The 16,970-nt window shown below is 38.3% G+C and overlaps 1 protein-coding gene across 5 annotated transcripts in view; it reads right to left on the minus strand.

The window, feature by feature from the left end:
- Positions 1-16,970, minus strand: part of BMP2K (BMP2 inducible kinase) — a 102,004-nt gene that overhangs the window by 39,579 nt on the left and 45,455 nt on the right. For 4 of the 5 annotated variants that reach the window (XM_069485443.1, XM_069485446.1, XM_069485447.1 and 1 more), the window contains 6 exons: positions 16,391-16,512; positions 14,167-14,248; positions 10,090-10,222; positions 7,920-8,023; positions 6,406-6,485; positions 1,698-1,858 (listed from right to left, as the gene is read on the minus strand). In XM_069485443.1, the coding sequence (XP_069341544.1) occupies positions 1,698-1,858; positions 6,406-6,485; positions 7,920-8,023; positions 10,090-10,222; positions 14,167-14,248; positions 16,391-16,512 (682 nt within the window). The remainder of the gene's footprint in view (positions 1-1,697; positions 1,859-6,405; positions 6,486-7,919; positions 8,024-10,089; positions 10,223-14,166; positions 14,249-16,390; positions 16,513-16,970) is intronic. The other variant, XM_069485445.1, reaches the window with a different exon arrangement.

The raw sequence follows: 16,970 nt of genomic DNA on the forward strand, positions 1-16,970 counted from the left end.
TTTCTCACTTCAGCCAGAAGCATGTAAGGAGGGAGACGCTGCCCTGGACCCCGGGGGCAGGCCCGGCACCCCAGCCCTGGGGACGGACTCACACGACGCCAACGCCAGACAGCGCCACTCGGTGGCTGTGATGGGTCACAACAAGGTCACGCCATCATCACGTCTGAGCACAAAGTCACCCACACCGTCCAACCACCCTGCCTGACAGGACTGACTGCTGCTTTAGCAGCTGAGGCTTTAGCCCCCTGCTATCAAGAGACAGACCTATTACAGTATCTAATCCTAACAAACCACCACTTCCTGACAGTATCTAACACAGCACGAAGCCCACTTCCCCAAAGCCTCCCCAGAATTACCCAGAACAAGCCCAAATGCTCTAGTAAGTCTTGTGAAACACCGTCTTACTGAGACACCCACAGATCCACGTGGTTTGGGGTAGAAAACCCAACTTGCTCAACCGCAAGTGCAGTTCCAGTGGTCTCTGGCTGGGGGATGTTGATATTAACACACAGTAAGTAAGATTAGTAAGATCTTCAGCCCAAAAAGGTCCAAAAAAGAAAAACTAACACTGAATGCTTACTATAAGACAGAAATTTTCCAGATGCCGCACACCTTGTTATTTTACTCCTCGTAACAGGAAAAGTTGTTATTTCATTTTACAGAAGATAACAAGGAGGGTAAGAAATGGTGAGATGGGAATAAAACACAAATAATTTCAAATTCCCATTATTTTTTCCTTTTCCATGGAATACTCCTCCAACTGCTATCTCTAAGTACCCCAGAAGCATACAGCAGCATGCCAAATAAAATAAAAATACACGTTATCTTTCCCGAGCATGTACTTAACAGTGGTAATAGTGGTTTATAGTTAACCTTTCTTAGGGGCATATCACATACCAGGTATTACATTAAGCAGTCATTTGATCCTCACAATGATACGATAAGACAGATACATTTTTATAGATATATTACCAAAAAATGGAAAAAACAGGACTCAAATCAGGTTCATGAAATTCAAAGTGTAGGCTCTTAACCATCCAAATTGAAAACATTTTAACATTAAAACAGATTTATGACAAAATAAAATACAAAACAGTTTCCTTGAGGTGGGTCTTCAGGTTATGCCTCTAGAATCTCGAGAGAGTAAGTTTATGCTCCAATATCATAGCTATTTCCTTGGGGGACATTTTTCTAAGTACTACACTGTATCACAATGCTGAGGAGGTATTTCAGACTAGAAAACCAGTTCTTCTGAAAATCAGGTAAGAGGACAAGCTTTCGTTCTGTCATGGCCACATGGTTCGAGATCACTTCCTTTGTCCAGGCTCCACACTCGGTGAGAAGACGTGGAACTCTGGAAAGCTACAGTTTTGACTTCCTCTTTTCCAACACAACACAGAATTTTCTACAACCTTGGACTTTATTGCCAACCTCAAACCCTCATAGTTGAAGGCTCTGGGGATAAGAATTTGTATTTACAGAATCAAAGCAAATTACGCACTTTATTTGTGTCACACTGTCATATTGCCAGGAACCTCCCGTTGCCCATGACTTTAGGAAAACAACTGAGTCTATTAGACGTAAGTAGAAAGTTTCTGAATTATCTGCTTTGTAACTGTCAGTTTGCCAGCAGATCAAACCCTACAGGCTCGCTTATGCTCACTGGAAAGGAGACGGGCGTGGCAGGGCCGTGTTACCTTTCGGTCTGTGGTGGCCAAATTCACCCAGAACGGGGACCTTGACGGGGGTGGCTGCACTCTGCACGGTCAGCACACTGGGAGTGGCGGGAGTGGAGTTGGCCTTTGGTCTTTGTCTTGGTGCAATGGAGGTTTCTGTTGGTCCAATGGTATCTGTTATTCTGTAACAGAAGAACAATTTCATTCCAAACGCTGGGGTTATAGCTAATTCACTACTTGTTCTACAAAGCATATAATTCAACAGATGCATTTTAATTAGTATCAATCACGCTAGTCCTCTTGGCTCCTTCCCAAGTCTCATTCCCAGGTATTAAATGTTTAACGAAGATAGGAAAGCAGATAAAATAAAACGAACCATTGTCCTTAAAACAGTACACTGCCACGCACAGCCTGCCAGTAAGGCTGGCACAAAGAGCACCGTCCCAGACACTGTTCCCAAGGTGATGAAACGATATTGAAGGGAAACCAACAGAAAACTTTTCATATGGTTTTAGACAACACTGAGAGACAACTCTGTGAATCAGTAAGAGAAATAAAAATAAGAAATAATCTCTCCTGGCTTGGTCTCAAGGCATTTTAAAACAAACAAGCTGTGCCTACGGCACCGTAAAACAAAAGCAGCCAAAACACTCAACAGGTGGAACCACTGGCTCACATTCAACTTCTTGAATCTTTGAGTTCTCTTTACTTAAAACGCTGAATAGAAATTATACAGAACTTTTCCCGCTGGGACATAGTTTAGGCCCCAGATGTGGGTGGTTAAGTAATAAGCACAGTTTTGAAATCAAGAGACAGTAAATATAATTTGAGAAGACACAGACATTTGCTTTTCTTTTTCAAAAAAAAAGGACAAAATATCAACTTTGCTTTCTATAAATTAGAAAAACTCAAATACTTTTTAATAGGGCCATATGTTCACTTTCCAACAGGATTTGCAACAAAATCTCTTTATTAAGTTCCCTTACCACCTCTTCAAGTGATTTGATTCTTACAATTTTTACACACGATTTACCAAGCACACACCTGATGCATCTGCATCTACCTACAGCTGCACAGATCTAGTTCTTTCCTCATATCTGCATGTGCCACAAGAGGGAGCCCTGTTAACAACTATTTTTCCAAAAGAAGTGAAGCTGAATCAAAAGATTTTAGAAAATCAGAGAAATATATTGTATATACGCTGCCTGTTGAAAATAACACTTATGCTTTAGACGAGATGGAAATGACACCATTCATATGAAAATTGAATAGGCAATAAAAAAATCATATATACATATAATTATATCTCATTTTAATGATAATCAAGAATTTATTAGGCTGGGCGCGGTGGCTCACGCCTGTAATCCTAGCACTCTGGGAGGCCGAGGTGGGTGGATTGCTCAAGGTCAGGAGTTCGAGACCAGCCTGAGCAAGAGCGAGACCCCGTCTGTACTAAAAATAGAAAGAAATTATGTGGCCAACTAAAAATATATATAGAAAAAAATTAGCCGGGCATGGTGGCGCATGCCTGTAGTCCCAGCTACTCAGGAGGCTGAGGCAGGAGGATCACTTGAGCCCAGGAGTCTGAGGTTGCTGTGAGCGAGGCTGACGCCACGGCACTCTAGCCCAGGCAACAGAGTGAGACTCTGTCTCAAAAAAAAAAAAAAAAAAAAAAAAAAAAGAATTTACTGACTTCAGATTATTGATGTGGCATTAAAACCAATGCTGTACTGCACAAGTTCAAGTAATTTGGGGGAAATACTGTATACAATCTTTCTGTTTAACGATCTATTCTTTATTAGTGGGCAGCATAGGCCGGCCCTGACCTTAACTTGTTCCTGGCCTAAACTGCTCTTTAAAGAGTCACAACACAACATAAGCATAACAAAAGCTCTTAAAAGCATATGAAAGTCTGCAGAGTTTGTTTAATCTAATGCCTCCTAATTTATTTTGCCAATGTACCAATATCTATTGCACATTTACTGATATCGGCAAAACAACGCACAACACCCTGTTTTCAAAGAATTTACCGTACACTTGGAAAGGTACGGCACATAGTGAAAATACAACAAAACAACAGACAGTAAGAACAACCACCGCCAAGCGGGCGCTGTCAAGAGTTTCACGGAGGAGCAACTGTACCTTTAGCCTGATTCGGCCAGAGAAGGTTTCAGGTGGGAATTGGGGATTACAATTTTTAAAACAAATTTGATTCCAGTGGACAGAGAAAAGCAGCTGGGCTTTCTGTGTAAAGGGGTGGCAAGAAACGCCTGGATACATCAGGCAAGAGGAGGACCCCGAACCGACCAAGACAGAAGACAGCGGTCACGGCGTGGGCACCGCTCCCTGGCCTCGGCCGCACTGTCCCAGCAGCCGCGACGGCGCTGTTTTCTCTGCTCCCTTCTCTCCTTGCCTCCTCACTATCACCCAAACAATCTTCCTAAAACTCGGACTCGCTCTCCTGCTTAAAATCCTTCCACGAGTCTATCTGCCACTCCCAGTGTTGCCATCTTCAGGATACGTGTTAGAGAAATTTCACACGGTTGACAAGAGCAGATGCGAAGTCTGGGGAGATGGAAGGGAACTTTTAAGCAGCAAAGCACAGAGCGGCACGGACTGAAGCAAGGCAGCTGGATGATACGCATGAAAGCTTTCTGAAAACGTGAATAATGAAACTAGCTATTAAACGATTTCTCCCCTCAAAATATGGCTTTTACAGAAAAAAAATTTAACTTTATTTTTTAATATTAAGCTTGGTACACATTCAGACTTTTAAAGTTTTCACTGATACTATTCATAAAGAATAAATTTATACATTGACCAACAAGCACCAATGAACCTTATTTTTAATATACATAATGTACAGATTTACCATACTATAAGCACTTTAATTTTAATAGCAATATCTCATTGGCTTAAAATTTTATAGCTATTACTTGTGCCATGATGAAAAGATACTTAAATTATCAGTCTTGTCCAGTTGATTCCTATTTTTTTTTTAAGTCAGCACCTATCTTCTTAAAGATTTAATTATTGACAAATTATAAAAAATACAAACAACAATAAAATTCAACTGGCCAATCCCACAGTAATTCATAATCGCCACCCAACTCTGCTGCCGGCCACGCTGCGTTCCTGAGGTTACGTGTAACTTTACTCCCTCCTCTCTCTCTCAAGAGAACACTTTGAAATTCAAGTGAATGAAGATGTTTTCATAGTGACGCCACATTTTTTTAAAAACCAAGTCATTCACAAATATTTTCACGATTTCTAAGTAATAGATCATTTGTAACACCTAATCACACCAAGTCCCAAACAGGAGAATCTACAGGAAGGTTGAAAACTCACTGGGCCTAAGGGCCAAAGTCCAGATTTCTCAGCATGATGCATAAACTCAGCTCCTCGTGACTCGCACTTATCCACCAATCCAGCCTCACTTCCTACCACCTCAGTCTTCTTGCCTGAACGGCCTGCCCCACCTTCCAGGTGACTGTTCGTCCTGCGGGGAAGAGTTCAGCAACTCCCGCTCCAGGACAGGCCTTCTGCCTGTGCTCCTCTCTGCCCACCCTTCCCTTCCTCTTCCTCTCGCACTCTCAGGACGGCCTGGGACCCACCGGTTACGACTGTTTACTTGTCAGTTAGTGTGTGAGCTCCTTGGAAATAAAGACTGCCCCTGTCTTTGTGTTTCCATTATCTATATGCTGCATATACAAGGTATGTGACAAACACAACTTTTATATTTTATGTCAAATAAAATACTTTGTAAAAATAAGATACAACAGAAAAAAAGCTATGAACAAGAAATCTCCCCACATGCAATATTATACCTGCCTGATAATCCAAGATACAGTCTTATTTATTAACTTTTAAGTTCAAAAAAAGCATGAGGGGGTGGGGGGGAATCACTCATTAACAGAGTCAGGTTGTAACCTATGTAATACATTTCAAACTTATTAATACAGTAAATAACTATGAAAAATAAGATTTAAGGCATATTTCTTCACCAGTATGTTTGTTTGTTTTAGAGACAGAGTCTCGCTCTGTCATCCAGGCTTGAGTGTAGTGGCACAATCATAACTCACTGCAGCCTCAACCTTCTGGGCTCAAGTGATCCTCCTGCCTCAGCCTCCCAAGTAGCTGGGACTTGCTATGTTATCCAGGCTGGTCTCGACTCCTGGCCTCAAGCAATCCATCCTCCTACCTTGGCCTCCCAAGATGCTAGAATGACAGGCGTGAGCCACTGCAACCAACCTCTTCACCAGTCTTAAAAAGTATTATAGTTATAACCACTCATTATAAATTCTACAAACTACATACACATTCTACATATTCTAGTTGCCTATAAGAGCTATATTTTTTCCCTTAAATTTAAAAATTAGAATACTAGCTACAAACTCAAAACATAAAATTTCCTAAATTAGAGTTGCTATGTGATGAAAATGACAAGCATCCCCCTCAAAAAAAGCTCACTGTAACATCACCAGTTAAACAATCACTTCTTTATTGCTGAGAGTGAACAGTTCAAGTGAGACAGACGTCAAACTCTGTATCTAATATTTTAAAAGGCTTATTTTGTACTTGCTGTCTAAACTACACCACATGCAATAAACAACACAACATTTGCGGGGTATGAAGATATTTAATCAATGATATTTGCTGGGATTAAAAAATGAGAACTGTAACTTTTTGGTTTTAAATGCCTTTTCAATTTTAGCACAACTTTGCCTACCTGGCTTTTATTTGGCTTTTCCTAGCAGCTGCTTCACTAGCAGTCATCGGTTCAGGAAGAGCTGAAGGAATAGAAGAATTCTAGGAAGAAAAAAAATAAAACTTGTCATTTCAGTTTCTGTTTTAATTTCAGAAAGCTTTTTTTAAACTATGAATATAGTATTGAACTTAAAAAGTACTATGAGCTACTATCACTTTCACAGGAGACATCTGAAAATCGTTCACGTATATTTGCCGATCTAGCCTGCAGATACCACTGCACGCTACACAAACGTCGCTTTCGTATTCATGTCCACACAGACCCTTAGAAAACAAGCAGAAAAACATCACTGTGTCCACTGACAAATGGGTAAATCTTGGGTAAAAAGAAAAATTATATTATAGTTTAAATCAATGACTATTTTGCATTTTGGAAAAAGCAGGCCACACCCAGGATAAGAATAAAGTGTTTTTTCCTGAACACTACAGATGATTTTCACGGCACTGACTGCAGGTCTAGAAAATGAGGGTAGAAGGCCTTACTCATTTGTTTATGCCCAATGCTTGGCTCGCAGGTGCTCAACAAACATTTGCTGAATAAAAAGCTTTATTAAATCCGCAGTCAAATCTACTTTCGCTACGAGAATGTTAGCACTGCAAAACTTTCAGCTTCAACAGAGAAAACGTTACATTAATACGGTAAAGCCTTCAAAAAACAGACACAAAAGTACCATGTTCCTTCTTTTTTCTGACTGGGTGAATTAAGTTACAGGGAAAGGAAACCCTGTAAGAGTAAGTCAGGCCGGAATGATCTTTACAAAGTCGAGAATGGCTTAAAATCAGTGGTGATTCCAGCAACCTTCATTAAAATTAGCAGAGACCTGCCGCACACGGCCCGTCTGAAACAGGCGGGCTCTGAGCCGGCAGTGGCCGCCGCGCAAACCCTCGAGCGATGCCAGGTACCAGCAACTAAGCACCTTCCGAGGGCCAGGCGCTGGGTTTTACGTGTAATCCTTATAACTACTACCCTTGCTCTACAGAAAAACAAAAGACATTACGTAACTCCCCCAAAATATAAACTCTGTCACTGATAAAGACGGAACTGAACCCAGGTCTGTGTACGATGCCTGTGCGTTTTACACCGAAAGTTCCCACATTTTTTCAGTTAACAGAGTACTCAGTGTCTCAGTAATTTTTCACGGCACATCCACCCACACACACACACACACACACACAGTCTGACTGTCCTATTTATTAAACGGTTAGGCCCAAATAACTTGAAATTAGTCTGTGCTCTGTCAAACAGACGTCACTGTGTTGTCCTCGAAAATGCAGAACACCCTGCAGCGGCCTCTGAACCTGCTGCAGCATCCCAGGGTGCCTCGGCACACAGTCTGAGTACTGTGGTTTATACCAAAAACACAATCACACACACTATCAAACCGCTTGTCATGAAACAAGTAACTCTGAAAGTATATATAGCCACATATGAAAAAATGGATTTTAAATTCATATACTACAAGGAAAACTACTTACATTGATGTTGGAGATGGGACAGTCCTTTTTGGCAAATTTAAATGCAAAATACGACACCTGAAATATATCAGGTCTACGTTCTGGATCTGGTTCAAGCATGAACCCTGCAAGAAGAGACCAAATGTTAAGTTTTACAAAACAGATCGCCTCTTAGGGATACATTATAAGGATAAAAAATGTGTATTTTCTGTTCCATTCTAAGACCAGTGATGATTCCAGCAAACTTTGTCAATGTTTATAGAAAATGAAGAAATCACTATTTTATTTAAAAAAAAAAAAACCTTAAAAGCATTATCCCCAGCTAACAGATTAGTCATAGAATAGTTCTGCACCAGAAGTATGAACGACAAATATGATTATGCTCTTGAGAAACAGTGAGTTTAGTGAACACCGGGGAATTATTTCATAAAGTTCCAGGGCCATGGTGGAGGATCCTTCAAAAAAATTCAAAATAATTCTTACCATTATGTAAAATACTTCTATTAATTTTTAAATGATTCTGAATCACTGAGAAAAGGCTAAATTGTGTGTATCAGAATCTATTTGACACAGTAGTAGAGGACTGGCACTACAGTTTTCCAAAAACATGCTTTCTTCCCACACCGATGCCAGCAGTATCCACCCTAGTTCTGTGTGTTCACATGTTAACATGCAACTCACAGCACGTTCGGAAGCACGAGAGGGTTCTATTGTTCTATGAACAGATCACGCACCAGCTTAACAACACGGCTTGACATGTCTGCTGACCTTTTTTGTAACCAAAATGACCACTGCCACTTGTCCATTGCTTGGGTGGTTGTTTTAACACAAGACAACTAACATTTATACTCAATTCCATAACTGAAATATTCACATTCTATTAATACATCCCCATGTCTAACACTGCTTCATTAATTAACTCTAAGGTCTTATAATGCTTAAATGATTTTTAAACCATTTCAAATGTAAAATTTATAGAATTAATTACATGATATTCTGAAATTTGCTAATAGAAGTCTAAATATATAAATGTGTAAGATAAAATTATAAATTCAAATGAATTAACTCTTCTTTTCAAATTTAAGTAATATTTTGAACAAAGAACATACAATACATCTCCAACAATACAATAAACTTATTTTGGCTAAAAACACAGTTGTGTGGCAAGTGATACCAAGCACAAAACCCGAAAATTTATTTGGGAGATTCTGAGATCAGTTTAAAAAATACAAAAATTCTGCTTGTAACTCGATTTTATATATTTATAATGTTACTATTTGTCACTTATAAAATTGATTTTTAAAGTTTATGACCATTGTCAGACTGAAATAACTAAGAACATTTTAATTCTAATATTTACTATTTTCCATTCAACTTCAATCCAGAAAAGATTTGAGAAGGTTTATTTTATCCCCCAAAATAAATCATATCTTATTTTGATACCAACAGATATTAAATGTTTTAAAAGTAACAGCAGTACATAAAATGGGGATAAATTTAAATATACTTTTAACAATAAGTGCTTAGCCATACAATTTTAAAAACCAATCACAAGAAACCTATCAAATTCACAAACTTATGAACTTATTTTTCTATTTTAACAATTAAGTTTGTCTTTTAAAAATCTAATTTCAACAGTAGCTAATTTTAAGTATTTCTATAAAGAACTTGGAGGTGTCAGGCGGCCGGGCGCAGCGCGGTGGCTCATGCCTGTAATCCCAGCACTCTGGGAGGCCGAGGCAGGAGGATTGTTTGAGCTCAGGAGTTCGAGACCAGCCCGAGCAAGAGCGAGACCTCATCTCTACTAAAAATAGAAGGAAACTTTATAGATAACTAAAAATATATATACAGAAAAATTAGCCAGGCATGGTGGTGCATGCCTGCAGTCCCAGCTACTCAGGAGGCTGAGACAGGAGGATCGCTTGAGCCCAGGAGTCTGAGGTTGCTGTGAGCCTGAGGTTGCTGTGAGCCAGGCTGACGCCACGGCACTCATTCTAGCCCGGGCAACAGAGTGAGACTCTGCCTCAAAACAAACAAATAAATAAATAAAAATAAAAAAATTTTTTTTACTATAGTTTCACAAAATTATAATATGTGAAATTAAAAGGCTACATTTAAGTAAAGAGATATGAGTAGCAGGCCCTAAGTACAATATCTGACAATTTTGTCATACATTTTTCCAAGTACTTACTGATTAAGCAGTGTATGTTGTGGGAATAACAAGAACTGTCTGGGACGGTGAAGCTGCCATCACAGATGGCAACTTGACTCTCACCAAAAGGAAGAACGAAGAAACAAAGTTTATAGAGTAAACATCCCAGTGCCTGGAAAACAAAGAAGCATGAACATCATTAGAGCTCAGGTAATCAACTGAACCACAGGACGTAAAAATAGCCCCAAACCAAAAACTAAATATTATTTTTAAAAAATCTAATGTTTCTATACTGTATCATTCTTTTCACAAATCATTGCTTGAACAAATTATTGTTTTATATTTGAAAAGACATTTAACTACATCATTTCTGTGATTTTGTATCACATCTGTGGCTAGTTGGATGAATGAATGGTATCCTAGCTAAAATTAAAAGTGGGTTATTCCTTCTGGAAAAAAATTATACTTTTATTTCTTCCAGAAGGAAAATCTATATTTAGTACATAACTAGCATATAACCAACAAAGCAAGTACAAGGCTCCTTCTAACAACATTTTAAAAAATGCGCTGTAAAGCACACTTAAAATCGTGGGATTCCAAACATAAGTTAGACAGCACAGTTAAACTTATCAGACAATCATAAATAAATTTTTATTGATTATTTAGTAAACATACCTCATTACTTCACATTACAAAAATTAAGTTCTCTATTTCTATATTTAATCCAATAATTTTCATTGCACATTATGCTAATTATATTTATAACCTGGGTAATCTATATTAAAACTAAAAAAGGAAGGGTTCTGTCTGCTTAACTTGTATTGCTCCATAAATATCATAGCACCAATAAATCTACTTGCTAACAGTGAGAGTAAAACACCGTAAAACACAAATTGCATCTAAAAAGTAGCATAGGAAATGTCTAGCTAAGCTGGTAACAGCTCAAACCTGAGAAGCAGAAAAAAAAGTGATTTGGAGCTCAAGGAATCTTTGTCACCAGAAATGACACCTATAGGTTTTAAGTGTGTAAAGGGCATTTCCAATTCTAAACAAATTGTATAAAATTATCTACTAGTTAGTATACAATTATATCAGCAATAGTGAAATTTGGCCTTACTATCTAAAAATTAGCAAATCAGCTTTCTTTTGTTAAATTTTCTCTAGATATGAACTTAGCAAACACAGCTAACAAGTACACTAACTTTTATAACTACTATGAAGATCATAATATACTGAAACACCCTTGTGAGTTCAGCAATATTAATTTATAAAACATTATTTTCAATATTGTAACAATGTTCCAATGAAAACAGTTCCAAAGCTCTGTAAATTTCAATATATTAGTTCAAAAACATCACTGATTATATGACTAACAAAATTATAAAGATTCTGAATAGAAATAACCAGTTCAATATGGTTTAAAAAGATTTATGGATGCTTTTTCCTATAAGCAAGGCATTTTCACCATATATACAGTAAAATGAACATTAGGCTGCACTAACCGCACTAAAAAAAAAAATAAAATACTATTAATCGTGTTATGTTCACCTTAAATTACATCTTTCTTTCCACTGTCCAAATGACAGGGTTGGCAAAAGAGATCTCCATTTTAGCGAGTGTGTTTGTGTTTTTGTTTTTTTGAGACAGTCTCGCTCTGTTGCCCTGGCTAATCCCACAGCTAAACCCACTGATTGTAGCTCACAGCAACCTCAAACTCCTGGGCTCAAGCGATCCTCCTGAGAAGCTGGGACGACAGGCACGTGCCACCACAGCTGGCTAATTCTCACTGTTTTTAGTAGAGACGGGGTCTCGCTCTTGCTCAGGCTGGTCTCCAGTTCCTGACCTCGAACAATCCTCCCGCCTCGGCCCCCCAGAGTGCTGGGATGACAGGCGTGAGCCACTGCGCCGGCCCATTTTACCGGTTTCATCTTGTTAATCAAACCTTTAGTAAGCTGTCTTACGGAGTAAATGTAGTGGGGGTTCCCAGAAAACAATTTTAGCAATGCCAGTGTATTTAAAAAAACATAAATCTAAATACTCTCGTTTCAGAGTGTGAACACAAGGAGGTACGCTAACTTTTTCACGCCAAAGCCACTCCGCTCTCTACCCGCTGCACGTGATGAGAGGTGCACAAGAAACAGGAGGGCGTGATCTGGCTTTGAAGGCCCAGTACCACCTCCTTCAACTTTCCTCATTAAAGGTAACAGGAAGCGTGGCTTACTGAACTTCCTAATACTCAGTAAGCTCAGCACCCTACATCTCCAGATAAACATAACCTGCAATGGAAACTACCCAGCAAACAAAAAAGGGAAAAAAAGTTTTCCAAAATATTAAGCGCTAAATACTTTACCCCCAATATCATAACTCCCTGAATCAGTACTATGCTGAAGGAGGATCAAAAATATAATTCCTGATCAGCTAGAATTGAATTTTTTTCTGCATATCCTTGATTTCACACCTAAGATGCAGCACACTTCTGTTTCACCTGAGCTTAAGTAAGGCAAGCATAAAAATGGCACCATGGAAATTAAAATTCTCTCTCTTTCAAGCACTTATAAACATAGATACTATTTTCCGATTATTTTTCTTGCTTTTTTATCTTTGAGTATCTATTTGTAACCCCACAGCTAACCCCAGTTATCCAAGATAGAAACACTACAACATACTGATCTGTCAGTGGCACGAATCATTAAAGCATCACTGGCAACTCAGCAGGCTGACTGGCACACACCAAGTCTGCTGAAAAGTAAACAAAAACGGGACTCCCTGCCATGTGCTATTAGACCACAGCCATGTGCCTAGAACAACTGTTGCAATCAAGTGTCGATGGTGTCAAAACCAGTCGAGCCGTGACGCCTGTTGTTCACCTGCTACTGAAACACTCTCTTCAGGTAACAAGGAATTCACAGCAGTCACAAAAGTAGGTCAAAAAAAGACCCCCACCATCACCTCTTCTGCCTTCATTTCATAAATTAAGATCCAATTCAGTTTGCTTTCTACATTATACATAACCTTGCCTTACTATTGCATGAGCCACTTAGAGTCAAAGGTTAATGCTGCAGAAAGCAAAGCAAACGTGAGTCACATAAGCTAGAGATCTATAAGCACTATCAAACTAACAAACGTACCTGCAATTTAATTGAATTATGTACCTGGGCAAAGTTCAGCTGCCGCAAGAATCACCGTTTGGTGGAAGCATGTATATTACGTAGACAGGAAAACAGACATCACAGGGATCTGCACGAGTATTCGGCTCTCCAGACTCTGGCTAAGGCCCCAACCCCACAGAGGAGGAGCCAGAGCAGAACCAAGGAGACACTCACATGGTTTCATACATTAAACTTGACTATTTTCTGAACATTATGTTTTAAAAATGAAATAAATTTGACTTCTTTGTATACTCTAGAACTATTTCCAAAGGATTTTATTCCTCCATCCCTAACATGGTCACTACTGGCAGATATGGATAAACTGTTGTTGGATTTAAATGAATTCACATGTAAAATGGTCTTCTGCTAGTTTATTAAATATAACCAAAAACATATTTTACTTATGAAATAAGTTTTAAAGAAATGTTGACATTCTAACATAAAGTTCAGCTATAAAGAAACATGGTCTATCTCAATAATTCTGTCCAGATGTATGTATGCGCTAAATGATAAAGAACTACAACGTACAGAAGCTACTCAATGGTATCTTTATATGTAATTAGAAAAAGGTATACTCATGCCAGTTTCTATTTAAAAGATCTTTAATACTACAGAAAATTATTATGTAATTACTTAAGAGTTATATCCAGCTTTCGGTAGTGATCAACCAAAATTCTACTCAATCAAAATAATGTTAACACTCACAGTATACTCTAAATCCTAAAAAATACTATGAAAACAAGTTACATTATATAGAATTTTTTATTTGCTTTTTGATACATAAGCTATCAATCTCAGAATTGAGAAGATGAAATACACTAATATTTTTCTTCTCCCAAATAAGAAGCTCTACTCTGTATCACTCTCTTCTAATCAGCAAATGCCTTCTGGGGCCAGGGGGAGATTAGTCAACTACACTCAGATTTTTCACTTTGTTAGAGCAAATGTCAGCCCTTCGTGGCCTTACCCAGATGTCAGCCTTGGTGGTGATGGGTTTCCCTCCATAAAGGTTGATCATTTCGGGGGCTCTGTACGACAGAGTCGTGTACCTGGCAGTGAATGAGTGAAATGGAGTGGAGATATATATATATAAAAAAAAAAAAAAAAAGACAAATAATACATTGTTTCTACATAAAACACTACCAAAAATCTTTCAGGTCCAATAACGTTACATAGAAATATACTATTTTTAAAAGCTCATTAAAAACCAACCTATCAAGGATTAAACAATACAAAGCATCCATACACATTTTTATTCAACAAGTACAATAGCATCTCTAATGAAATAAAAGCTTATTTTTCTTAATTTATTATAAAAATCTTAAAGAATGACAATTAGAAACAGTTTTCCTTAAATTTCTTGTGTGAAATACTACAATTTGAGTACTATAATCTCCCTATCAAAATATCTTAGTCTATTAATTTAAAAGCAAAACTTCCACCCTCTCAAAAACTTAATTTACGTGTTGACTAAGGAGTGTGTTTCCATGGATTCTAATATACCTCCTTGCACACAGTAGTAAATCTCCTTTGAGTTTATTTTTATAATTGTTGTTTGGAAAGTAATCTAGTTGCCACGATTCTAACTACCTTCATTAAGTACACTTCTAATACTGTCATAATAAGCTATTTTGGACTAAAAAGATACTGTGAAGAAATGTTCACCAATATAAAAACCCCAAATTCATGATGAATGGAACATTTTAACGAAGGGGTGTTCAAATCCCGTCAGAAATTACCAGAATGTGGACAGACTTCCCATATCGTGGAATAATTTAAGATTTGAGTGTTTATACATTTTACAAGAAGTACCATAAAACTCAACATTCTACCATCCTACTTTTTCCCCAATCACCGTGACTGACAGAGGATCTGAATGACACCCCTGCGGAAGTCACTATTGGGAAGTCACAATACCAGCTGCCTGAGGCAGGATTTTTGCTCCCTACTGGACCCCACACCAAGAACAGCACTGGCTCTCAGTAAACAGCTGGTCATCAAAGGAAGGGGTGGCCCACCAGCTCCTCAACGGAGCCCCGAGGCACAAGAACCCCTCATGAGCTTTCACGCATCACTCATGTAAAGTCGGATGAACCTTAACCATATTCCAGAAGGCAACGGCAAGAAATAAAATGTCCAGCAGGCCAGAGATGTCTGAGCAGAATCCTATCGCAGTCACTAAAAATCATAACCTAATACATTTTTTTTAATTATATGTACACACATATATCCTCAAGAAGTCAATTCAATACTTTATTATTCTTGTCTTCTCCAGGACATTTAGATACTTAGTGAGGAGTTTGTTTTTATGGAATCTAGCGTCATCAAGGCTAAGCTTCTTGAGTCTAGTGGTCTAGAAATCCGAAATACTCTGCAAACGGACCAGAATAAAACAGCTCTGTTGCAGCTATTTCAAAACACTGCAGTTCACATGACAGCTCTTAAATAATATTAAAAAATCAAGAATTTGTAGGACAGTGATGAAAGGCAAACTTAGGAAGTCCTACTCTGACAGATCTTTCTGCACTCTGTTATCATTTTATTAAGGTAATCTAAGATTTACAAGCAGTTCCATTTTCTAAAACCAGAAAACAGAAAAATCAGGACAAGGCCCTCACAGGTACTCCGGCAACCATGGGAAGTACAGGATCAAGGAAACGTGACGTAGGTATAACGCATTTCTACCAGAGAGCTTTCCGGTAACACCATTACAGAGTAACAGTGACTTGGTAACAGCTTTAACACTTTCATCTTCTACAGTTTTCAAAACATACAGGTGTCAATCTTCTTAATGTTAAATAAGAAGTAAAAGAGTAAATGTTTTCAAATAATTTAACTTTTTCTTAACAAGCACAAATCCTCAGTATCAGTGAAAACAAAGATGTTTAACTGAACTCAATAATCACTTAAAAGACCCTTTCTAATGAGCCCACTAATTACTAGGGCTTATTTAACAAATTTCTTTATAAATCTATTTACAATATAGACGGGAAACTTGCATCCATGGCAAAATATATTCATAAATTTCCCACTGAGTTAGACCAGACATGACTTAACCAACCTCTGTGGCCCAGGAACACGGTGAAGAAATCTACAAATGGGACATCTAAAATCTGCATTAGCAGAGCTTGTCACAGACACAAGTTAACTAACACTACTACGAGGTAAAGTGCAGTAACGACAATACTTACTTTTTAATTTCTTCTTCTACTACATTAACTCCGTCTTTTTGAGGATTAAGAAATTTATTAGTGGCACTGCCAAAGTCACAAAGTACATAGTTTCCACTATCATTCAACAAAATATTTTCTACCTTAAGAAAAGAAAATCAATCATTAGTAGTATTTTCAAACTGGAAATTATCTTTTTACAACCATGTTTTTACACAATAGCCACTGAAGGGTCTGTGACACACACACACACACACACACACACAGTACTCAGACTGTGAGGAAGGACAAAGGACCCAGAGCAACAGTGCTCTTTACTGTGTCTCCTGCTTCTCTTGCTGAGGACAGAGGGGCTTCTCCCACCCAGGACGGTGTGCGGGGCTGGGCGACTCCCAATCTCTAAAACTGCTTGTACGAGAGAGAACAACTAGTGGCCAGCAGAGTCCAGCTTCTCTCGTTTACTGCACCTCTATCTTCCTCCTTTTCTGATACTTCATAAGTGATAATGAAAACTGTTTAAATTCTTTGATTTACTGCTAGTACCGTTTTTATTTAAACCATTACACTGAAAAACACAAATGTGACTTAACCTGTAGATCGG

The sequence above is a fragment of the Eulemur rufifrons genome, chromosome 13 (genome assembly GCF_041146395.1).
Source record: "Eulemur rufifrons isolate Redbay chromosome 13, OSU_ERuf_1, whole genome shotgun sequence".
Classification (NCBI taxonomy): domain Eukaryota; kingdom Metazoa; phylum Chordata; class Mammalia; order Primates; family Lemuridae; genus Eulemur; species Eulemur rufifrons.